This window comes from Copadichromis virginalis, linkage group LG3, assembly GCF_057382275.1.
Source record: "Copadichromis virginalis isolate Kocher_CV1m ecotype Utaka linkage group LG3, C_Virginalis_male_GT1.1, whole genome shotgun sequence".
Classification (NCBI taxonomy): domain Eukaryota; kingdom Metazoa; phylum Chordata; class Actinopteri; order Cichliformes; family Cichlidae; genus Copadichromis; species Copadichromis virginalis.
This window is the reverse complement of record NC_140620.1, coordinates 49,669,175-49,694,469: the sequence shown is the minus strand read 5'-3', so window position 1 is coordinate 49,694,469 and position 25,295 is coordinate 49,669,175. Positions and strand designations below refer to the sequence as shown.

General features: G+C 40.1%; 1 protein-coding gene across 2 annotated transcripts in view; it reads left to right on the top strand.

Annotated features, from left to right (window-relative positions):
* The window catches only part of pcxb (pyruvate carboxylase b), a 318,265-nt gene that overhangs the window by 149,933 nt on the left and 143,037 nt on the right, over positions 1-25,295 (top strand). For both annotated transcript variants that reach the window (XM_085451506.1, XM_085451507.1), the window contains exon 12: positions 7,665-7,847. In XM_085451506.1, the coding sequence (XP_085307632.1) occupies positions 7,665-7,847 (183 nt within the window). The remainder of the gene's footprint in view (positions 1-7,664; positions 7,848-25,295) is intronic.

Sequence of the window (25,295 nt, the reverse complement as noted above, 5' to 3'; positions counted from 1 at the left end):
TACTATGTTTAAACTTTAAAAAATTCTGCTATTTCTGATGATGTGTGTTATGACTTTTGACCAGAAATTCTGCTGATTGAACTCTTTTCAGCAGAATTTTCACCTCTTTTTTTACCCAAATTCTGCTTATTCACCTCTTCTGATAAATTTTCAGCCTTTCCACCTCTTATCAGCACAATTCTCAGCAGCTTCTGCTCATTTCAGCACAATTGTCAATCTCTCCACCTCTTCTTTGTGAGAAAGTGTTTGGCTCAGTGAGCTAAATAGCTGCCCTTTGACCAGGAGGTCCAGGTTCAAATCCTGCTCAGGGCAGCTTTTTTTTTTTTTTTTTTTTTTTTTTTTTTTTTTTCCAACTTTTTCAGCTTTTTTCAGCAGACATCTGCAGCGTTAAGGCATCCACACTGCATTTTCGCAGGAAATGCACATTTTTTCTAGTTATTTATGTGGTACTTGGCCTTCCATTCAAATCTGCCTGTATAGTCTCTCATACTTTTTCTTTTTCTGGCTGCAAAATCTTTAGAGATGCTGTTTTTGTTCGAGCCCATGCTGAGCGAGTGGATGGTCTCTGTGGCATTTTGCTTTGGCAAAATTCTGCTGATATTTAAATGCTTGAAGCCACCGTCAATGCAGTGATCACATACTGCGTCTTCATATATTGACAAAGGCACAGCGCGAGAGTTCACAAGCCCTCGTTAACAGATAGCAGACAAAAGTAAATATAGAAATGCCACTACACTGGTTTAATTTGGGAAGGGGGTGGGGGGGCGCAGAGTGGAAATGTTTTGTTTCTGATAGTGTCCTGGAATTTATATTTCCTCCCCCCCCCCCCCCCCCCCCCCCCCCCCCTCCTCCTCTCCCATTTGTATTTTCCCATTTAAACTACTTGTCTGACTGGTTCCAATATCCACTGAGTTGTTTGGCTTCCAGTCCAACTACATATCCCATGTATATATATTTGTTCAGTAAAGTGTAACGGTAAGCATCTGTCTTCCTGCCCATTTGATTAGTCTCCTGACACAGGCAGCGTAGAGTTGTTTACAGTTAAAAAAAAATCTATTTCAAAACAATATTGGTATCAGATTTCTCTGCATGAATGTGTTTTTATAGCCGCATTTCTTATTGCTGTCCAGCATATTTTAAAGCCTGTAGCAAAGATTTATGTATTCAAACATAAATCTTTTATTAAATACATCAGTGTTTCTTTGTGTGGGTCCAGTTAAGTGAGACTGTGCAGGCAGTCTTCAGTGTTGCAGGAGGCTGCAGCTGTATGGCAAGATTGTTATGACAAATATGTGGTATAATGCTGTGAGGTTACGTGTCTGAACTGGAGAAAATGAACACAGGCAAAGTGTGTAGGTTTGCATGTGAGGCAAAACTGTTTTTAATCTAACTTCCACTTTGATATCCAATCTGGATTTGATGACAATCTGTTGGGGATTTGACCTACTTTGGTACAAATTAAATTGACAGTATCCGAAAAGGGAATTTTGTTGCAGGTGCTGACCAGACCGTTGCCCTCCTTTTCCCTCCTGGTGGCGTTTCGTCCAGGATGGCACATCCGTATGTGGTGTTGCAAGGAGTTTTGATGTGTCTCAAGAGTGTGGAAGAGATGCTGTGAGATGGACTCTTACATTATGAGAGAGAGCGAGACGACTCAGCAGGATGGCCAGTATCTGCTCCTCTTTGTGAGGAGGAACAGAGGGTCCCAGCATGTTTCTGACCACACTATGAGAACTGGACTCCATGAGGTGGCGTGAGGGCCCGGCATCCTGTTGTGGGATCTTAGTTCTGAATTTGCCAGAAAACGCCAAAACTGGCAGGCTCACTACAGGTGCCTCGTTCTCTTCGGAGATCAGAGCGGATTCACACTGAGCATGTATGATAGATGTGAAGGAGTCTGAAGAAGCAGAGTGTGGCTAAAGTCGTGTTATCATCCAGCATGACTGGTTTTGACAGAGGGTTAGAGAGAGCCTGGGGAAGCATATACTTGGAGGATCAAGGACGGTAGCCTGCGTGCTGTTAGGTACCAGGATAAAATTGGAGCTTATGCCGGTTCAAAGGCTTTGGCTTGTGGTGCGCAGAAATATGGTCAGCGTGTATAGGCAGCTCCTGGATGATTACATTGATGTCACTGACTGGCTCTCATGTACCTCTAAGGGGAACCCAAGAATTAGCCTATACAACGTATTGTATCAGTGGACCTGATATTAAAAATCACTGCAGACTGTTAGAGCTCTCTGATTCTCTGATCCAGGTCTGGGAGGAGAGATCCCAGGACACACTCTCACCAGGAGTGTGCTCAGACGTTGAGTGCATACATACTACTGAGCCATATTATGACACAACCTATTTCAGTGTGTGTGTTAATTTTTAAGTTTTTTTGAAGTCTTCTTAGACTCATGTCTTCCCTTTTTCTATTCCAGGAATGTTTAAAAATGGGTTTTAACTTCTGTTTGGACTGGTGCTCTTTGTTGGTACTCGGTAGCTACAGATAAATCTTTTCTTGTGCCAGATTTCTTATGAATCACTTGTATTGTCACTACATGTCATGAGTCTCACTTTGCAGAAAATTACTCCTTCTACTCTTGATCATATTGATATACTGTAGCAGCAAAAACATTGTAACATGCATATGGAGTATTTGCAGTCCTAGTTATCAGAGCTGCATCACCTCTGTGTTTGAGTCATAGCTGTAGTTTGAAAATACATTTTTTTAATTTTTTTTTTATTCCATGTGCACAAGATTTCGGCTACTTAACAGTTCAGTGGTTTTGGTCCTTAATTCATCAAAATGTTTATGTGGGTGAGCAGTCTGCAGCACTCTTGCATTGCAGCCATGGTATTGTAATATGTGTTGAATGTGTTTTGGGATTGTCTTGCTGAATAAGCAACATTGTCCTTGAAGAAAACTCCACGTGCTCCGTATCTTGCACAGTGCACCAGGCACTGTTACGGGCTGCTCCTACATATAGCTGTCAAATCATCAGATCCTGCTTTTAGATTTAATCCAGTGTGATTTCAGTGGTGGTGCCCTCCTGTGCCTCCTCCTTGGAGATGTCCGTGGTCATCCTGAGATCAGGTTCATCAGCACATGTTGATCCAAATGTGAGACTGTATCGCTGTTCGGTGGCCCTAATAGTTTCAGAAACTTTGAGGTGCATGCCAACAACAAAGCCAGGATGTCAGGAACAGAATTGGCTTCGAGCTAATTACTGATCCGTCTCCCTCCTTTTCATCTTTTCAACCTCTGTATAAAAGAGTTTGCCAAGTACCGTTCTCATTATGCAGTGGGGTGTTGCTGAAACAGGCCCAGATGCCCAGTGAACCTCTGTGAAGACTATAGCCTGAATAAATCAAAAAGCAGCATCAGTTTGAGCATAAGCAATGCTAAGCGCTTTACTTGCCTCTGGGAGATCTAGCTTTTTGATATTAAATAACAGCGTGCAAGAAAAACCTGGACAGTTATCAGACAGCCAGTCACTTGAACATAGCACTCAGTGCAAACAACTGCATTTGTCTTGTGTGTGTGTGTGTGTGTGTGTATGCTTGGCCTGCAGCTTTATAGGATGACAGAACAATTTTAAAATATAGCCAGTCCACAATAAGGAAAGATTTAATGAGTAGTGGAAAAGTAAACAGATTGTAGATTTTCCCAGGGGTATTTGCACAGATGAGAGCTGGCAACGGCCTCAAGATGACTGTGGAAACAAACTGCCCTAGAGCCCCATTGGCAATACCGATAAGCCACAGTTGGCAGAGTACAGCCCATCAACAGAACTGTGGGATGGTTTTCTTTTTTCTCTTTGTGAGCAGCAGAAAAAGAAACCTAAGATATATTTGGGTTTGCTTTATTTCTGACTTTCTTTGTCATTTCAATTAGCAGAAAACATCACTGTTCCTGCTTTTTGTGCTTCAGTAAAATATTTCATTTACCACTCACTTTTTTTATTTTTTATTTGGGGGGGGTAAACAATGCAAACAACACTGTAGAGATTGGACAATTTCAAGTAGTCAAGTCAAAGTCAACTTTATTTGTCGATTCTGCCACATGTACAGGACATACAGAGAATAGAAATTGCGTTACTCTCAATCCCTAGATAAATAGCAAATGAACATTTGAATATATTTAAATATAAAAGTGATTAAAAATGCAAGTAAAATAATTAAAAAGTAAAAATTTAAATAAATACAATTTTACATATAACAAGAAAGCTATACAATATACAATATAATGGGTAAGTGACATTGAGTGTAAACCAGGCAGAGTAGTGCAAATAGGCAAATAGTGCAAATGGAGATTTAGTAGTGTACGGTAAGAGAAAGTGTAACAACAAAGTCTTATGAGGTAATGGCAGTCCAATGCTCCACAAAGTGACTGGTAACTGGTGCAGGCCAGTGAGTGAGTCAGAGAGTGTGTGTGTTTGTGTGTGTGTGACAGAGTTCAGTGAGACCGTAGATATTCCACGTCTTAATTTATCAGGCACTATTGAGAAGATTTGATCAACTTTTTACACAAGCATGGTTGAAACTTGGTCTAATATGTGCAGAGTAGCTTGTAAATTGTAAAATAAAAGTCTAAACATTTGAGATCTACTTGAGCAACACTTGAAGTGCTGATGACCAGCCCCATATCAAAGGGGAGATCCTTGAAATAGGATATTGCTCTCTGCAGGCAGTCGTTCTCCACTTGGTCTCCAGTTGAGTTGAAACAAATCAAAACTCCTCCTTGGTGGAGGACATCCAATGAATAAGTCATTCTTTGAAATATTAAATTCAAATTGAAAAATGCATCAATACTCATGGTATTTATTTAGTATTCAGCTTGATGATCAGATGTATTGATGTCTAAATTGCAGTTTCACATCTTTTACTTCCCTGCTGCGGCACTTAACTTGGCTTAAATGTTGCTTCTACATGTGCTCATTTGGGCTGATTTGGCTTTTTTTCAGTTTTGACACAGATACTGTGGGTTCTTGTCTGTCTTTCTAAGACGCCGTCCAGTTTATAGTGAACCTGCCTACAACCACAATTTCCATCATCGCCAACTTGTCCTTTTTTTTTTCTTTTCTTTTTTTTTTAAACTGTTAAATCCATCAAGTGCAAAAATACTTGCACCAAAATGTGCAGTCCTAATTATTCTAGCTGCATCACCTCTTGTGCCAACTCTCATAACGCTTTGTTAGCACTCCTCTTAGCAAATTCTGCAGCGATTAAATGGTTAACTTTGTTCTACCACAAGTCACTGGTAAAGAAATGGCGTACAGATGTGTTGAGACACCCCTCGTTACTTTATATTTTGCTTCCAAGAAGCGTTAGATTTTTTTATTTTTTTATTTTTTTGTAAGTGAACAGTGCTCAAATTTTCCGAAGGCCTTTCAAAGTTTTTCTTTGAATTTTTAGTTTTCTGTTTATCCACGTAACACTGGAACCTTGTTCATGGGATGAACAGGTCTTGTGTTTATGCATACTACAATTTAATAAAGAGCCAATGTGAAATTCTGTCCTTGGATACACATGATTTGTTCCCATTTCTTTAGTCAAATCTGTAAAAATTGCTATAGCCAATAGTTTTTTAATGCATAAAATAGTATTTTTGCACCAACAGGGTGATTCCCAAAGAACAATTTGCCTAAAAAATGGCACATTTGAACAGACAAACCAGACAAATAGAAGACAAAGTAAGACGTGCCAGGCCTAAAACAAACTATCTACAGCAGATGAAGAGTATCTAAAAGTCACATCCTTGAGAAATGGACACGCCACAGACCTGACACAGGATCTGAGAGCTGCATCAGGCCCGTTAGTTTATCCTTCTGCTGTTCAGTGAAGCCTCAGAAATTGTCTCGGTGGAAGTGTGGCTGTGGAGAAGACTAAAAATTAGTGGCAACAGGTCTTATGGAGCGAGGAATCCAAATTTGAAAGATTTGGTTGAAATCATCATCGGCATATATGGAGTAGGTCAGGAGGGAGGCACATCAGTGAGGGTCTACAGCCATCTTTAAGACATAGTGGGGGTCAGATGTTCCACCATGCAATATAGTCTAGAAAGGTTAAATGCAGAGAGGATTTTCCCCACAGGGATCAATAAAGTATACATATTACATTATTATTTAAATGCCATCAGTCATGGGTCGACCACCGCAGAGCCTCAACATTAGTCTCTGGACAGAGAACAGAAGAAAAGGGAGCCACAGCCTACGAAGAGTTCTGAATGTCCTTTAAGAAGCCTGGAGAACTTTGACTAAAAGCTGCCTAAGAGCTCAGGCCATGTTGAATAAAGATGGTCATACTAAATACTGACTTTCAAGTTTTTCATTATGTTCTGTATTTATGTGTTTGCACATTAAATTGCTGCTCTGATTTTCCACTTCCCATGAAAAACAGAGATGAGGCTTGGCTTGACTTTTTTTTAAAATTTTTTTTTTTTTAAAAACATTATCACAAATTTATTTAGTTTTGTTTTTTTTAATGTGGCAGCGAGTTGTTTCACAGGAGAGGGGTCATACTAGATGAAATGTCGAGTTGTGGTGCAAATGATTAATGAAAAAATGTTATTATGAATGTTGACAGCTCTGCACTTCATCTGTTAATATTAGCAGCAGATCACCAGTGTGGCAAAACATTGTTATAATTATAATTTCGACTCCTCTTTCTCCTCCAGCCCTCGAGGGGCTCCATATGCTGTAGTGTTGGACACTCCTCATTCTCCTCTTCACTTCGCCTTCCTCTCTGCTCTCTTGCCAAGTGGTTTGGAACAGTTCAGCCTTTCTCACTCATCTCATGCTCGTTTTCTTCACTCTCATCTCGTTATTTTCCTCTTCTTGTATATCTGGCCTCCATTATTTTCAGTGTATGTTACGTTATGCTGAGGTTTTAGGCACCTGGTAGATGTGATGCTTCAATGTCTGTTGTTTAAATGACAGCCCTGTCAGAAGGAGCAGAATGTTTTAGCTTTTGGTCTTTTAAAGTTAACTTTTATATTTTAAATGAGGGAGTGATGAGAGACATGTGACTAAGCTTGAAAGGCTTCATTTGAATCTAACACACTGTTACATTTCAGTGCACTGAGACACCAGGATACTTTTTCTGCCTGGCTCCTTAATATGCTTTTTTTCAGGGTCTGAATAGATGTGCCTGCACTGGTCATTGATCCCAGCTCAAACAGTGATTGCAGGGACATATACCAGTATTGTCTGTTTCCAAAGTAGTGAAAATACAACCAGTTAATAGCAGTTTCAATAGCAGAAATAACACAAATGTTAGTGCTTCCTGTAAAATATATCGAAGAGGAATAGCTGGGGGGGGAAATGCATTCAGTAGCATTACTAGACCTTGCAGGGTAAAACAATAATATCCCTAATGAGAACACTAAATCTTGTATTGGCAAATTATCCAAGTGTATTATCTTGCCAACTGCAGAAAAATCCAATGTAATGAAATCCACAAAAATACTGTGCATATATTGTTTTGCACATTTGTTTATTGTTAATGAACAAATCAGAAATTGCAGAAATTGAGAATTTGTCCTGAGTGTACAGAAAATGTATTATATATTGATAACAGACTATCAATAATGACCTTTTTTCTATATTAAATGTCTCTCTTGTGAAATGACAGACATTTTCCTTCAAAAATATTAACCTGTGCCGTGTTCTTCCTGCCAGGTCTTCCGAAGCGGCGAGGGCATGGGCATCCGTCTGGACAGCGCCTCAGCCTTCCAGGGTGCCGTCATTTCTCCACACTATGACTCATTACTAGTGAAAGTCATCGCCAGCGGAAAGGACCTGAACACAGCAGCTTCCAAGATGAGCCGAGCTCTGGCTGAGTTCAGAGTGAGAGGGGTTAAGGTAGGACATTCGGCCAAGTGCGCTCCAAAGGGTTCCAACTTTGTGCATGTTTTTCCTGGTTTAATTTGCTTTTCTAGCTGTTGTTTGGCTAGTTGAGCTGATGAGGAAACTCGGGAACTAATGAACATTTTGGCATGGGGATTGATTCTTTCACAGCTCGGATATAAATTGAATTCTACTCTGTGTATTGGTGGCTGGCATGGTAAGAGCCTGTCTAAAACTACTCAGGGTAGTTTAGATTAATGGTGTGATGCATTTAAAGCTGAAAGAGAGCGAGTGTGTACTCAGTTGCTGCAGAGTGCCACAGCTAAGAAGTGGTGCGCTTAGTCTTGGACACTTAGCCTGTGTGACCTTTCTGGCTGATTACATGGTTTATGTTGCTCTTTATTTCTTGGCTTTCCGACTGAAAACACACTCTGCCTGTGTCAGAAGGGGCCAGTTGTTGTTGGCTTATAGCAGTTTTGTCACAACAACTTGCACTTGTTAAGGTAGTGCTATCCACCTTTCATAACACTGCAGCCCATACACAGAAACACAAGTGCATTACTGCTGCTGGTGAGGGAGAAACACAAGCCTGGGAGTTTATTTCCCACTTGCAGAACAAAGAGAAAGATGTAAACGATGTGGGGCGATCGTGGCTCAAAAGTTGGCAGTTTGTCTCGTAATCGGAAGGTTGCTGGTTCGAGCCCCGGCTTGGACGGTCTCGGTCGTTGTGTCCTTGGGCAAGACACTTCACCTGTTGCCTACTGGTGGTGGCCAGAGGGCCCGGTGGCGCCAGTCTCCGGCAGCCTCGTCTCTGTCAGTGCGCCCCAGGGTGGCTGTGGCTACAATGTAGCTTGCCATCACGTACGTGTGTGTGTGTGTGTGTGTGTGTGGATGACAGGATGTGTAAAGCGCTTTGGGGTCCTTAGGGACTAGTAAAGCGCTATACGGGCTCTTATAGCGCTGTGTGTTTGCATGTGCGCCTCACACGTTTTTATTAAACCGCGGTGAAACAGATGAAATGTATTTTTAATCCAATTATGACAACTTGCATTTTATTCATTAATAAGAAAACAATTTAAACCCCCTCAATCCATGTGACTGTGATCAGTAACTGCTGAGACGACCATCAAAACATTCCTGTTAAACTTTGTACAATGTTACATTGATAAATGGAAACCTCTATATTTTTTTTATTTATGTGCCAGCATAATAACATTTAGCATTTTATAAACACTAAAAATGGCTAACATGTTATAAAACCAATTAATAGTTGAATTAGACAAGCACAAGATTTTTATTTTTTTTTTGTAATTTGGATTTCCTGTTGCTGTCATCATTCACACATTTCACAGCACATTTAAATGTGCAATTTTCTCTCCTCAATTAAAAATTAACACGATGAGTCTAATCCAACATATACATGCAGCTCAAAACATGTGCCTTTTTCTCCACTGAGAGGTAAATGGTGTTTTTAATCTTTAATCTGGCAACAATGTATAACAGTGTATCAGAGAGCCAAGTCTCTGATGTTTTTGTTGTAAGATTAGGTCGGGCAATAGATGCAAATATTCACTGAAGTGAAAAACTTGATTTGAAATCTTTAGGGTTTTGGTAAGTAGACAAAGTCAGCTTCGTGAATAATTCAGTATCAAAATATCTGATCTTAAGCTGTGGGTAAGAGAAAAGATGCTTTCCAGTTTATTTAAGTTAACATAAACAGAAAATGTCATTAATGATTTCAAAGCAAAAAAGGTTGCAAAGTTTCATTACATCCATAAATCCTCTCTGTGGTCTTTTTCCACCGTACAATGAACATGGCTAAATGCAACAAAAGGTTGAAAATAGGTGAGTTATTTTAGGATAACAAAGTCTACAAGTTTACATTTTATGAAATTTAAATTGGTTCAAGCAAAAAACAAAAACAAAAATGAAAAATCAATTGTAGTTTGTAATTAACCTGGTTGGAAGACAAAGTGCAGCCTTGCTTTTGTGTAACAGTTAGAAAAGTTGCATCAGCTGTGGAAGATGTAGATGAAGCTGTTGGAGCAGCTGGGTAATGGAAAGATTGCAGAAGTTGTTTGGATATACAGAGATGGGCTGGAGATAAATTTATTTTTGTCATCTTATCCTTGAGTAGTCTCTCTTTCCAAGGTTGAATTCATGCGATGGCTGAAATGCAGAATGTTTCGGAGAGGGTTTCAGACATGCATGTGGCCAATCGGTGGATTTGCTCATGCTGAGGTCTTCAGTATTTCATATTTTGAATCATACTTGAAAAAAATCACTTTTTTCGTGTGTGTGTGTAAAAGGGTTTAATGGAGGGAAATGTGCAATGCTTAGGAATAGTGTATCTGAGCATGTATATCACACATACTTTGAGGTTTGTCCATTTTGGGTTGTTATACTGAGTATAAGACTGAAGTGCTGATACCTGTGTGTGTTGCAAAAAAGGTGATCTGAATGTACAGGTTGGACCTAGAGCAGGGCGATATGACCACAACTATTTATCACGATATACATTTGAAAATTTGTGATAAAGATATAACTGACGATATAATTGACACTAGAAAAAACACTTTACAACTCCACAACTTTATTAGTGCAAAATAAACAAAAACAATGTGTTTTCACTTAAACAAGCAGCTGTTTTTTTATGTGCATTAAAGTCGCTGACAGTTTAACCAAAAGGCATTTTCAGTGGAAATCGGCCGACATATCCTCAGCATAACCATGTATAATATCCACAAAACTTAAAGAGGTTATACACACGCACAACACGGTAATATTATGTTGAAGCACAGTACGTATCACTCCGCGAGGCTCCTGCCTATGGTAGCCTTAATGCTCTGACAATCCATCAAGCGGTGCGGCTTCGTAGGTTAGCAAAGTCGTACTAAAACATTTGATAGATTTTCGAGCGCCGTGTACGACATAAAATCATTTCGAGGTCAGTAAACACAACCAGAATTCATACATAAGGCACAGAAAAATCAAAGGATTGATTTTAAGTGTGCCATATTTTCCAAACAACACTTTAATAACGACGGCCCGCTAGCATGTGCTACCAAAAATAGAGCTTTGTTGTGTATCTGACGGACAAAAGCTAAACCAGTTCCACACCACTGAAGTTGCAGCATTTTTACAAACTAATTCTGGTTCATTCGTTTTATTCAACGATCCGCTTTCGCCCTTTTCATTCTCCGTCGCCGCCATACTTTTTCAGCCACGTGCGTATGAACACAAAGGCACCGCGCCTACGTGCTTTACCCATATTCTATTGCGATATTTTGTTTTCTTATCCAACATTATATCGGTATTACCGTGAACGGTATGATATGGCCCAGCCCTAGTTGGACCCCTGGCACAGTGGTGCAGCCAAGTGTGTAAAGTCTTAGGATTGAAACGCTGAATCTGCTGTTAATGCTGGACTGTTTTTGTTATTCCATCTTTCAAGTGGTCCAGTGAAGCCAGAGCTGTGTGGAAATGCCGTTTCTTATGCAGGAATGCCACACATTGATAATAACTCTTATTTATTTATTTAATTTAAGTAATTGTTTGAAAACGGTGCCCAAAACATGCACATAAAAATAAATTATTATGGACAAAAGCTTGGAGTAAATGAAAGCAACACTGAAGCTTGAAGCTTTAGCTTGTTATACTGAGTGTTTAACCTACTTTCAATGGCGATACTTTTTTATAACTAACTTTGATGTAAAACAGAAACAAGGTTATCAGTGTGCAAAGGCTTTTTCTTATGTTGTTAAGAGCTGGTGAGGATGGTGTGCGCCACACGTCAGCTACCCAGTGTGACCTTGCTCAGTGCCTTTTACATCTGAGGAGGAATTGCCGCCTTTCTGTTCTGTATCAGCATACTCCTGTAAAAGCTCTGAGCCTCATGGACACCGGCAGAGAATGGGACATTGAACATCACGTAACAAGGCCTGAAATTAAAATTGTTCGTGTAAAGAATGCTGGTGGCGGGCAGGAAACCATGACAACAGTTTTCGTAGAGGTTTTTTGAGGAGAACTGGCAGCTTACTTTTGCTACCGTTCAGTTTTAGGTTTGCTTGCATGGGTGTTTATGTCCCAGGGTTGAAGAATTCAAGGACTCGTTCCTTTAATTATTTCACAAACAAAAACATTCTTCACCAAAGTGTGAACAAAGACTTGCTTTTTCTTCCATACATTGCTTTTACCTGCGTTTAAGACACTGGTTGTCATTTCTCTGATCTGTGTTTTAGCTGCTGCAGGCTCAAATTGTTCTGCTGTGCCATGTTATCAAGGACTCTTCAAATCTTGCTCTTTGCTGATTTCTAAATCACCTTCTGCAATGACCTCTGTTCTATTTATCCTTCATCCTCTTTTCTAGTTTCATACTGGTGAGTGAAATCACCTTGAATTTTTTTTCTCTTAACATGAAACACACTCACACATGCACAGCCCACATGCTGCAGCAGCACCCACCTGATACCACAAGTACTAATCTGTCTTCATATAGACTTTTACAGTAAAAAACAGCAGCGCTTCAATTCCTGTGAATCTGGGTACTCCACTGTTGTGGTTACAGTAGGTCTCAGCGTAACCGCAGCTATGGCAGTCATAGTAGAGTCTCAGCATGTTAAGAGCACTTTTACCTTGGAAATAAAAGTTAAAACTAGAGAGTGCACTCAACAACAAAGTTTGAGCTGCTCAGTTGAAGCGGCTGCCTGCTGTGCTGCGTTGTGTAGAATTGTGTTTGACATTTCAGATGTGTTTACCTTCTGTTTCTCTATACAGTATGCGTCCACATGTGCGCATGTCTATCAGCATCTCTGTGTATGTGCAATGATTGCGAGCACACAGCTCCCCAAAGAAGAATACGTGTGTTAGGCAGGGAAATGTCACGCATTCAGCGTCAAAAAGGCAAGAGACGGGAAGAAAGATGGATGAAAGCAACAGGACATGAGGCAGGAGGTTGAGGGTGGATGGATAGGAGGAAACATTAAAAGGCCAATCAAGATGGAAAGAGTGCAACATACATTTGGTAAGCTGGGGTCTGTGGACACCCGTGTACTCTGCTAGTCAGTGTCGAGAAGATTTATGGAAAAGTTAAAACCTGTTGCTTTAACCTAACTGTTTGACAACACATTTATTTAAAATTAATTAGGTTTGCGGATTAGTCTATTTATTTTTTAAAGAAAACTTTGAAGGATGCTAACTACAAAAATCTCATCAGTAAAATTAATTCTACCCGTGCTGAAACAGTGCACAGGATTGCAGGAAAGCAGCACATCTTACTGTAATGCACCAAATCTGTCAGTAAACCTCAGCCTTTGAGCAGCAGGAGAGCTTGGGTCTAAAGATGTAAAATGACCCATTTTTAGCATTTATACACTTAAATCACTTGCACTTAATCAATGCATATGAAGTTGGATAGAAATTGGATGTTAGCATTGTGAAATTATCTCCACTATAGTTGAAAATTATAACGTTTGGATATTAGTCATACCAATTTCTCACTCTGAACCAGTGCTTCCCAGCCTTTTGTAACCACAGCACATATTGCACATTAGAGAAATCACCCAGCACACTACCAAACAAAAATGTCACCAAAACAATGTTGATCATTTTTCCCTGCGCACCAGGTATAGCAGAATTGGCTCTGTTCGTCCCCAGTATACCTTTGTTGCTTTTTTCTGACCACTACTCAAGCTAGGGCCTTCATCTGGATCGTAATTTTCTCCAGGACTCGGGTCAGGATGGCTACTTTATCTATTGCTATTATGTGCTGCATTGTCTAACTCACAGCATGATTATTATGTAATTTCTTCTTCGTCTTCTTCTGTTTTACTGGCAGTTAGCAACCTATTTAATTAGAGCAGGTAGTAGTACTGCCCTCTAGTGGAAGAGAACGTAATTGTTCAGCCAGTACTCACGCCAGTCGCTTAAAGCAGCGGTCCCCAACCTTTTTTGCGCCACGGACCGGTTTATGCCCGACAATATTTTCATGGACCGGCCTTTAAGGTGTCGCGGATAAATACAACAAAATAAAACCAGTACCGGTACCGAAAAAAAGGTTTATTCATAACACACGTGAAAAGACCCAGGAAAACAGAGTAAACGATAAAGACGATAACAAAATAACGCTGAAAACCGATAAAAACCCTGAAAACCATACATTTCACACCTGAGCCTCAACTCTCGCGGCCCGGTACCAAATGACTCACGGACCGGTACCGGTCCGAGGCCCGGGGGTTGGGGACCACTGGCTTAAAGTACTAATCAGGTGGAACCAGATAATCTTGCACGGCACACCTGATCGTTTCTCACGGCACACCTATGTGCCGCAACACAGTGGTTGGGAAACACTGCTCCAAAGTGTAATGGCAAATTTTATTCTATGTATTGATCACATATTTCAACAGTATCACTTTATTAATAGTAAAATCAATTTGTCACTAGTTCTATGCATGTAGGATTTTATCACACCTTCACAGTGGGGCCATTGTATGTGGGTTAGAGACATTCAGGCGCCGTGGGTAAGGGAGGTGATGGTTGGTTGTAATTCTCCTTTGGGGGAGGATGAGCTGATCTGGGAGGTATAGAGCTACGTGATGTGCTTTGCAATTTTCTTTGAGTTTGGTCAGGTTGCATAAAAGAGATCAGGGCGGCGGCCATCGTCAGAGACCACTTTGGCGTTTCTCCATGTTGCAACATATTATTAAACCCACCTTAAAAGATGTTCACTGGCATTTGCAGTTTCCACAGCAGAACTTAATGATGACATCAGTGATTTCAGGAGCAAATACACTTTTTTTTTTTTTAATGGTTTCTGCGCATGTTCTTGCTAATTCCTGTGTTTTCTGTGACAAAAATTATTACCTAAAGGAGGAGAAAAATAATAGTTAGGGTCAAGTCTGATCTCCAACAATCCAATCAGTCAAGTTTTGTAACTGTGGTGATTTCAATATTGTAAAATTTTCCACTTCTGTTCTTTGGAGGTGACTTTTTTTTTTTGCCTTTCACAGGTGGTTTTATATCAGTTGATGTTTAACCATGCTCTGTAAGGGTGAGATGACCTCAGTTTCTTGCATCGTTTGTGAGAGACGGATGGAAACTGTTGGGGCAGAACAGTGGGGTTTCTATTCAGAGACGCTCTTTGAAGAATTTAGTAATGTTTCGCTTCATTATAGTCTGAGAGATCACAGGCTTCATCTCAAGATTGCCTCTGACTTTTCCTTCTGTTCCTTATTTGAATGAAATCTTTAGTTTTGACTTTGTTTTGCATAGATTAGATGGAGTTACTGCAGAATTTTTCACATAAAAACGTGATATACAATATAAAAAACCTTTAACTGGAGTGTTCAAGTGAATTATGGCTACTGTGAATGTCAATGCTCACACTATGCAGTTATCAGTGGAGCAGTTGGCGTGGAGAAATGATAGAAATGAACCAAAACTGTCGTCGTACCTTTCATGTTGACACTGTTTTTCCCCTTTTTTGTGGAGGTTGCTGATAGTGTTGTAGTGACACAGGTTAATTTTAGATATCAGAACACCAGTAATCCATCCTGAAACTGTTTTGTTTCCACGCTGGTTTCATTTTCGCCAGTCTGATCTGTGTGTCGGGGTTTACACAGCATTTCCCAGGGCTTATTCTTTCATATCTTCCTGTTTTATCATACACTTCTTTCTCTGCTTGTAAACAGTCCTTTCACACTTTATTTTATTCTCTTCTGTGATGCTCTCCCCCCTTCTACAACCGTTTGACCTCAGCCTGCTTTCAAGAGCAAACTTATTGGGTGGATGCCGTAGGCATCCACACTATTGAGATCCTGTTTCTCTTTATTCTTTATCCTTTATTATTCTAGTTGCTCCGTTTCTTTGCCGCTTAACTACTCCCTCAGTTTTCAGCCGATTTTTACCATTCAAACTCTAAACTGTTCTGCTATTTCTGCTTTCGACTGCTATATCTTTTGGTACTTATTACTATTATACTTTTTAAAATATTACACTTTTTTCCTTTAATTTGTCCCATTGAAATGAATGGGAAACTTCTACAATTCTGCTAAAACTTGCTTGTCTTTGAAACTTAACTACTTCCTCATACTTTCACCTAGAAACTCCATTCAAACTTTAAAACGTTCTCAGATGATTGGGCTATTCCTGTGTGATTCAGCTTTTTCATATCTGTTACCGTTTTCATGTAATGACTCTTTAAGTTTTCAGTTACAACTTTGTGATTTTTCAGAAAATACATGTGTTGCTATGGTTGCTATGCAATTAACTCCCACTGCACACTCGTCCGTTCTGAATTTTCTCTTCATGTCTGAACAACTCCTTGCTACTCGCTCAATTTCCACTCAACTTCCACAAATTATACATCAAAACGTAGGTATTTTTGCTGGCTTTAAGACAGTGTCACTATAATTATTGTGAGAGTTACGTTTTTTTCACAATTTGCCTCGAAGTGACACATGGTCTAAAAACTCCCCATTCAAAGTCTATGGGGAGGTTGTGAAACTCAGAGCTGAAATACTGAAACTGAAGGCATTTTCAAATCGTCATATCTCCTTAACGAAGCAAAGTTAAGACATGAGGCTTGTCCCTGTATATCTTCAGACACTCCTGACACTCACAATTCAAGAATTATTTTCTCACCTATTACCGTTCTGAGATGAGTTAGACTTGTTTGAGGGGTGGAAATCTGTCCTCCTCTCATTTTTCAAATTCCGAAAATGAAGCCGTTTCTTCTCTCGTCATATCTCCGCGACGGAGATACAAAGAGCTATGTAAATCGCAGTCAAAGTACACCAAAGTCCGCTGATTCACCCAGTGCAAGAATTATGCTTCTATCCCACCTAGTTTTTGAGTTACACGACGTTTTGTAACTCCAAAAAACGGCGTTTTTCGCGTCTCACCGCGATCTAATTCTGACTCCTCATCACCCTTTTTTTCAAAGCGCCCGCCCCCTTAGAGGTGGCGCGATTGGTAATGACACCGCTCTTCAGACCAGAGGTCGTGGGTTCGATTCCACCTTGGCCCACATGTTTTTTTTTTAACTACAAATTTATACACTATCACAGACCGGTAATTCATATTGATAATTTATTACAATTCTGCAAAGTTTAATGATTTTAGCAGCTTTTCTAATATGGACCTCAGATTCTGGTTAACAGTCTATGGCAGAAATACATACAAGTACACAGCCTGATGAAGCAGACAGAAGCAGTACCTCTGATTGGTTCCGCAGTTTCACCTCTTATCAGCACAAATCTCACCCTCTTCTGCTGTTTTCACCTCTTTTCTGCTAATTTGAGCTTCTGTTCCACAGTGCACTCAGCCTCTTCTGCTGTTTTCATTAGAATTTTAAGCTTTTCCACCTTTTTTCAGTTACGTGAGAACCAGTTTGGCTCAATGAGTAGCTGAAAAATATCAGCCTCTTCTGCTGTTTTAGCAGGATTTCAGAGTTCAGCTTTTTCACTTGTTTTAAGCACAAATTTCAGTTTCTTTACCTCATTTCACAACAAAGTTCTTCCTCTTCACCTCTTTTCTGCTAATTTGAGCTGCTGCTCCACAGTGCACATTTTCCCTCTCATCATATCTTTGCTTGTGACCAGAACTCATTTGGCTCAGAGGGTAGGGCATCTGTCGTGAGACCCGGTGGCAGAGGTTCGAATCCTACCTGTGACAGCTGCTACACATGTTCACTGCTTGCATGCGCTCTGCTTTCTTGACACTCTCCAGTGTGTCATTACACATACAGCCATCTTCAGCAAGCACTTCTGCTTCTACACTTCTTTTCAACTCGGCTTTTTGCTTCTTTACCTCTTTTCAGCAGAAATTATTCCTCTTCACCTCTTTTCTGCTAATTAGAGCTCCTGCTCCACAGTGCACTTAGCCTCTTCTGCTGTTTTCATTAGAATTTTAAGCTTTTCCACCTTTTTTCAGTTACGTGAGAACCAGTTTGGCTCAGTGAGTAGCTGAAAAATATCAGCCTCTACTACTGTTTTAGCAGGATTTCAGAGTTCAGCTTTTTCACTTGTTTTAAGCACAAATTTCAGTTTCTTTACCTCATTTCACAACAAAGTTCTTCCTCTTCACCTCTTTTCTGCTAATTTGAGCTTCTGCTCCACAGTGCACATTTTCTCTCTCATCATATATTTGCTTGAGACCAGAACTCATTTGGCTCAGAGGGTAGGGCAGCTGCCGTGAGACCCGGGGGCAGAGTTTCGAATCCTACCTGTGACAGTTGCTACACATGTTCCCTGCTTGCATGCGCTCTGCTTTCTTGACACTCTCCAGTGTGTCATTACACATACAGCCATCTTCAGCAAGCACTTCTACACCTCTTTTCAACTCATCTTTTTGCTTCTTTACCTCTTTTCAGCAGAACTTCTTCTGATTCACCTCTTTTCTGCTAAATGTTTAGCCTTTTCACCTCTTATTAGCACAATACTAAGCAGCTTCTGCTAATTTCACCAGAATTGTCAGTCTCTCCACCTCTTCTTTGTAAGAATCAGTTTGGTCCAGTAAGGTGAGACGCCGCCTATAGATCAGAAAGGCCAGGTTCGAATCTCGCTCAGGGCAATGTTTTTTGTTTTTTCAACTTTTTCTGCTTTTTTCAGCAGAAATCTTCAGCGTAAGGCATCCACACAGCATTTTCGCAGGAAATGCAATTTTTTCTAGTCTTCTTTAGTTTCAGAGTGCTGAGCCTCATAACGGTTCACCGAGTCGGTCACATGAGTTGTTCTTTTTCCCCCCACATGAGCTTTTGTTTTCTCATATCTCCATTTATTTCTTATACCTTTAGTCTGTCCTCCAAAACCCAAACATTAATCCTTTTTTGTTAGTTATACCGATGAATTGTGACAGATAAAACCCAAATATAGAACTGCAACCTTTGAGCTCATATAAATCAGTAGTCTGGGCTTTTTATTAGGGGTGCAACGATACACAAAATTCACGGTTCGGTTCGATACTTTGGTGTCACGGTTCGATATTTTTTCGATACAAAAAAAAATGTTCATGCCTTTTTAATTTGTCATTTATTAAAATTATAAATATATATTTTAACACAAAAGTACAGTTTTTAAATTTAACCCTAACCCTTGTGCGTGTTGTTTTTTAGCTCGTCATATTGCAGCCACAGAAATTCTTTTGTCCATGAAACCATAAAGCTGCACTTTCTTTTTGCCTTATAGTCTGATTTGTCATAACTTCTCCGTTTTGTGGTAAGCTTTTCTTTGGCTGTCACTTCTTCACCCTGACCTGTCTTATTTGGCTCAGCAGAACTAAAATATATATCTGTCTGTGAAGGTTCTCAGTCATCCAGGTCATCGTAGTGAAATATATATCCTGCCGCACTCACATAAGCTCAGCGATTCTCTGCGCGATCAACCTCTCACATGTTTAAGCTGCGGGAGATTTCACTTGTCATGTTTGCATAGTAAGCTAACAATTAATAAGACGATGTCAGAGGAATTGGTGCACAAATTATCATCACTCACAGATCAGTGCTGTCGCTCTCTATACACAGTTCGTGCGATTGCAAAGTGAAAGCAAAAAAACAAGCGCAAATTCAAACACGATTTCAATATGTCACATATTGACAGTGGCTCACCCAATGACATAATTACCCAGCTACATTTCTGAAAGAATGCAAAAGCATTGACATATATTTTTCCTTCCTACAATAGCCCGACAGGCAGGGCAGAGATAGCCCCGGGACGTCGGGCTAGCGATATTGCGAGCCCTGTATCTGATTGAGGAATCACTCATCTTTGGAAAAGAGAGTTTATTACAGAGAAATGTCTCTTTCCAAAATAAAAGCTATACTATCCGCTTCTTCTGGGCTATATTCTCAGCAGCATATTAAACATATCAGGTCTCCATAAGGAGAATCCTGTGCTAACAGCTGTCTAAATGACTCGGCTAAAGTTTGTAGCATGCATGCTTGTTGTTTTTGTCTTTGCACTAGGATGATGTCGGTGTAAATGTGCAGTCATATTCGTTGTGTTCCCACTAGTGCTTTCAGGTTAATCTCGTTGAAATAACCTTAACGCCACAACACGGCAAATCTCCATTAACGAGCTACCCTATACAGAGGGGCTAGACGGCCAACACGTTAACGAGCTAACTGCGCTAACACACTAGCTCCCACCCATGTAATTGAGCATTGCATGGCACATCCAACATACTGTTTTACTTTAGTCCATGACTCGCTTACCTTCAGGGTCATACGTCACATGAAAACCAAAATAATTCCAAACACCAGATCTGAATGAGGGTGGGGAGGTCCACTTCTGTCTCGCTAGCTTACCCTGCGCTCTTCCTTCTGACGATGCTGTCTGTGTTGAGTGCTCAGTGAATCTGCGTTCGACTACTCCGCCTAGGCTGCACTCTCGAGCCTAGGCAGAGTAGTCAAATGCAGATTCACTGAGCGCTCAACACAGACAGCATCGTCAGAAGGAAAGTTGATAAAATAAATTACAAATTTTGTATTGTTCTTTTTTTTTTTTCTCCCCTTTGGTTTTCTTTCTTTCTCTCCCCCTCTTTCTTTCATTCTTTCCCCCTGTCCTATCCCACAGTCATGTCTGTCCCGTTTGCAACTGAAAATAAAATAAATTCATAATTATAATAAAGGTCAATCAAATGGACCAATATGATGATCCACTTAAAATAAATCCTCTTGGCATCTTTCTTGGCCTCAAGACAACAATTCTGATGGCTATAGATCCAAACGGGACACAAAAAATAAAAAATAAATTGAAAAAAATTGTATTGTTCGATACATATGCGTACCGAACCGAAAGCACTGTATCGAACGGTTCAATATCGATACGAATATCGTTGCACCCCTACTTTTTATGTATAGCAGGTTTTTTTTTACTTCTGAGTTTCAGTGTGCCGCACCATAAATGTAGACGTAAATCCTCTCATATCAAAAGTGTTAAGACCTTTTTTTAAATGAGCATCATGTACAAATGTAAGCATCTCTGTGTGGCTACGTGTTATAAACTACTGGTGAATATATAGCCTGAAAAGTAAAAAAGTAAATACAAATAAGCATTGGAAAGACTGAGATCCCTGTACCAGATAATTTTTCCTATTTATCAGTTATCTCTTCTTTCTTTGCTTTCATGCTGCTGTTTTAGTAGCCTGAAGATCATGTTGACCAGGTAACAGGATGATCCTTTCTTCCATCTGTTGTGGCCCGAAGTTCCTCCAACAACTACACTTCTTTATTTTTTATTTTTTTGATCCGGGATAATTTAAATAGCATCTACGAAGAGCAGAGAGACAGGAAATCCATCTCATCTGACTTTTCAGTAGGAGGAATAAGTGGTTTAGATTCACTGTGAAACACAAACACACACGCTTGCTTTTTGTCACACACAGTCATGCACTCTAAATCTCATATGAAATAACACAGTGTCTCCAGGGGCTGGGTTATCTGTCTATCTCCTCTTCATTTCACACCTCTAAACAACCACTTGCACGGTACTTAATCACATGAATAGCTTTGTAATTGTGTGTGTGTCTTAAACAGCGTGCCTTTCATGTTTTTGTGAATCTTGAACACACTTTTGTTTTATAATTAAGCGCTAGTCCTGAAAAGCCTAATTTGAGGAAATTCAACAAAAGGTCAAGAACATTGAAATCCAATTACTGCATGGGAATAAAGTCGTGGGGGATGTGGGAATGCTGGATGACTTTAAAGATACTGAGAAAAATATTAAATATATTAAAAAATATAAAAGGCCGTGATGGAAAAGAAAAGTGGACACGTGAAACATTTTTAGTGGTTTGACAAAGTGAAAAAGTCTCCAAACAACTTTAAATCCAACTTTCTCTCATTTTACCTGTTTAATGCTATCTATATATTTAAAATCTTTTAAAGGTCGGACGCACAAATCACTTTGAGCATGCTGGACATGGACATATTAAAGAATCTACCGGCAAAGTTGCTAAAGCTGGCCAGAGTTTGGAGCCAGCTGCAAATCGGCAGTGTTGATTTGAGCAAAGGATCACAGCAGTTAGGATGGAGATGAGCGAACGAGAGGTTCTATGTCCTCTTATCTGAATATATAGACAAGCACCTGACATTTGTTATTATTTATAACTCTTTCCAGTAGCAGAGCGCCTCCTTTTAACTTGTTTCAATGAGAGAAAATCCTGTAACTTACTGCAGTTTTGGGGAAATTGGAGGTTGAATAATTTCTCTTATTATGAAAGAAGCATAGTTGATTTTTGTTTGTATTTGTTTGGTCAGTTATAGCTCTTAAAGGATGAGAATCGTCGAAATTTGTATCAACAGGTCACACTCGGTGCATCTCTACTAGCATGTAAACATTGCAGTCCTTTAATAAATCACACCACTACTGTGTGTAGTTCTTCGGTGGTCATTCAGAAACAAGATAAATGCACCTTCAGTGTAGTAAGTGAAAGCTCTAAGCTGCCTTCTCTCGATTTACAAAGCATAACTACATATTGAGATTATATGCTCGCTAAAACAGCGTTTCAGTTCCAACAGCTAATTAAACAACAGACATGAAACAGATGTGTTTGTAGCCAGAACCCGCATCTTGCTGCCACTCGCCAATATACATCACAGTAAGTTTGAACTGGGTGCTGTCAGCTGGGACTTTGAAGGCGTAACCAGGATTAAACGGCTGGAAATTGGCTGTGACAAAAGGAGAGAAGCATGGTAGGGCTGGAAAGGGAGGAAGAACATGGGGCTTTTGCTTCCTTTGATTTTCTCCGCCATTTGTTTTAAAGATGGTAGATGATGGTAGAGTGGTTAACAGAGGTTGTGGGTTTAAACCTACTGTGTGTGGAGACGTTTTCTAGTTTCCTGCCACAATAATTGATGATTCTAAATTAGTCATAGGCGGTCAGATCAATTTGTGCTGGTGCTGCGATGGACTCGCCCGCTTGTCCGGGATTTACTGCACTTCTTGCCTGGCTATTGCATCCTGCGACCCTAGCTGGATGTTGTTAGCAGTAAGAAAACGGATGGATGTTGCTCCATCGCCATTCCCCTGTCGCTTTTTCTTTTTCCCTTTTCCCTGTTTGCCTTCCACCGCCTGCTCTTCCTTAACATCACAGCGCACGTTTATCAGCATTCATTCAAAAGAACAAAAACACTTCCTTGATCTTGCTCCCTGCGGTGGTCTGGTCGACTGAATGTTAATTTGTGATAAGAGCGACCGATGAACACTCAAAGAGAAAAGGCAGGAATGATCTTACTGAAGGTGACACTTGATTACACGGGTTAGTAATGTACTCTGGCAGGACACGGGCCGTCTGTCACGGCGTCCGTGGTTTGAGGCAACTTGTTGCAGCATATGTAATTATGTGTTCAGTTCACTAGCACAGAACAAAGGTAAATACTCACAAACTTCGTCTAGCTGTAAATCACTGTGTGTAGGCAGACGGTGAACTGTTCTGGCAGCTGCTGTTCAGCTGTTTTCCAGCGTAACACCTTGAATGGCAAAGAAAGTAGTTATGAATGAGGAGCAATGAATTATAAAGTGTCAATGTGGGCAGTGAGTACAAATGAAAACCAAAGAGCAATTAAAGGCTTGGATTGAGAGTGGGCAGCCGAGCTTCTAAATAGCCGTGCAGACGATGAATATATTCATATGTGGACGGAACATGTTATTTTCACTATGTTTCAAAAGCCTCTGTTGATTGAGCATTGTTTCTAAACTGTTTTTGGTCCCATTAACCTTAGACGCATTCAAAATGTTCATGTTTTTGAGACGAATAAAAGAAAGTGTGTTAGCGGTGTGTCTTTAAAGGTTAGACTTATGCTGTCAGTGTTTCGCTGACTGAAACCTTTAGAGACGTATTCAGGAGTTTAAATCACACAAGTGTATTTGTGTGCGTTCCCATGCATAGTCATGAATAGTGAGACTTGGTAGAGGTGACGTGAATATAAATGCGCACACGAGTGGGGTCTAAGTAGTTTTAATTAAGGGTCGGTACACACACTGATGTTTTTACTCTCACACACTTTCAGGAAGCTTTTAGGGTTTAATGATCTATTACTCATACACAAACTCCAGAATCTACTCAACACTCAAGCATAAGTTCCCATTGTATGTAAATCCAACTGATTTATGCATTGCAATAAAGGGTCATATATATATATATATATATATATATATATATATATCCTTTAAGACTTTGGCATCTTCATTCTTGTGGCACAGGTGCCTCTGATAGCATTAATTGGAAGTAAACATACGGAGTTATCAATCCTCACTGATGTAATCATTGTCCAAGCGCTGCGTTCTAGATGTTTTTCCCTTCGGCTTTTAATTACAAGTTTCTGGAACACAGGGAAGACGTCAGGAGCTCCAGGTTCATTTGTCATCGGATTGGACTCGACGTCATTGGTTTCCTCACATGCTTTCACTGGCACGCAGCCTCGATTTCACAAAAATCGTTGTCATACAATTTTAGCCGCAGTGGCCATGCATCTGTCTCCCTGTCCTTTTCCCAGGGGCTTCTCTTCTTTCCTCAGAAATTTCCAGCTCTAATTGAAAAGGCATAATGGAACACAGAACTCGATTACTCTCGACCGGCTGGGCGCCTGATTATTCCAGCCACACTGACGAAGAGAATGAAATGCTTTCGTTTCATCTTGAGGGCAGCATTAAACGCAGCAGTAGTTTATTTGCAGGGAAATGTGACAACTGCACCTGCGAATGCACGTCTTTATTTCTTAAATATGTTTGAGAACCTGAAAAACAAACCCCATCCTTCATAAATGTCAGTTTTGCTAATTCTACGCAGAACTGCTTTAAAAAAAGAAACAAAACCCCATAATCTAGAAATCTGCTTTTACATTAAGTGTTGGCACATCTCTTTTGGTTTTCTGAGTTATTTAACAGCTGGGTTTGCTTGTTTCCGTTGCAACATCTGGCAGCCCAGTGGCTCTGAGTGTTTTTTTTAAAGAATGAGCCTGCAGTGTACCTGCTCTGTTCTCTCCCTAATATAAAATTCTGTTACAAGGCTGCACTCGCTCAGCGTTGGTTTGAAAGTATCTGTTGTTCCCGTAAAGCTGAATGGTTTGTCTTGCTAACCGTTCAGCACAGTTCATCAATACGTTCTATAAAATTTACCTCTGACCACATCTTCCTTTGTTGTTTTGATCTTTGTGTTTTTGTGCTAAGTGCCGAGTTGAGCTCCACATTACAATTACCCTTTTTCAAAATTGCACTGTGTCCATACAATAGTGTGTATGCACACTCATTGGTCAAATTATAGCGTTGCTCAGGCCTTACCCTTCAATTCCACTTAGACATGGGGAAAAAAAGGACTGCGGACTTCAGGTGCACTTGATTGCAAGATTTGAGACAAAGTAGCGTGTAATGTTCTTGTTGGCTGTAAAACTAGCCTTGCCCTTAACAGTCCTCCAGTTGAGACATTTACAAAAGGCCTTGTTGAGGCCATACAGAGCCAGAAGGCTGG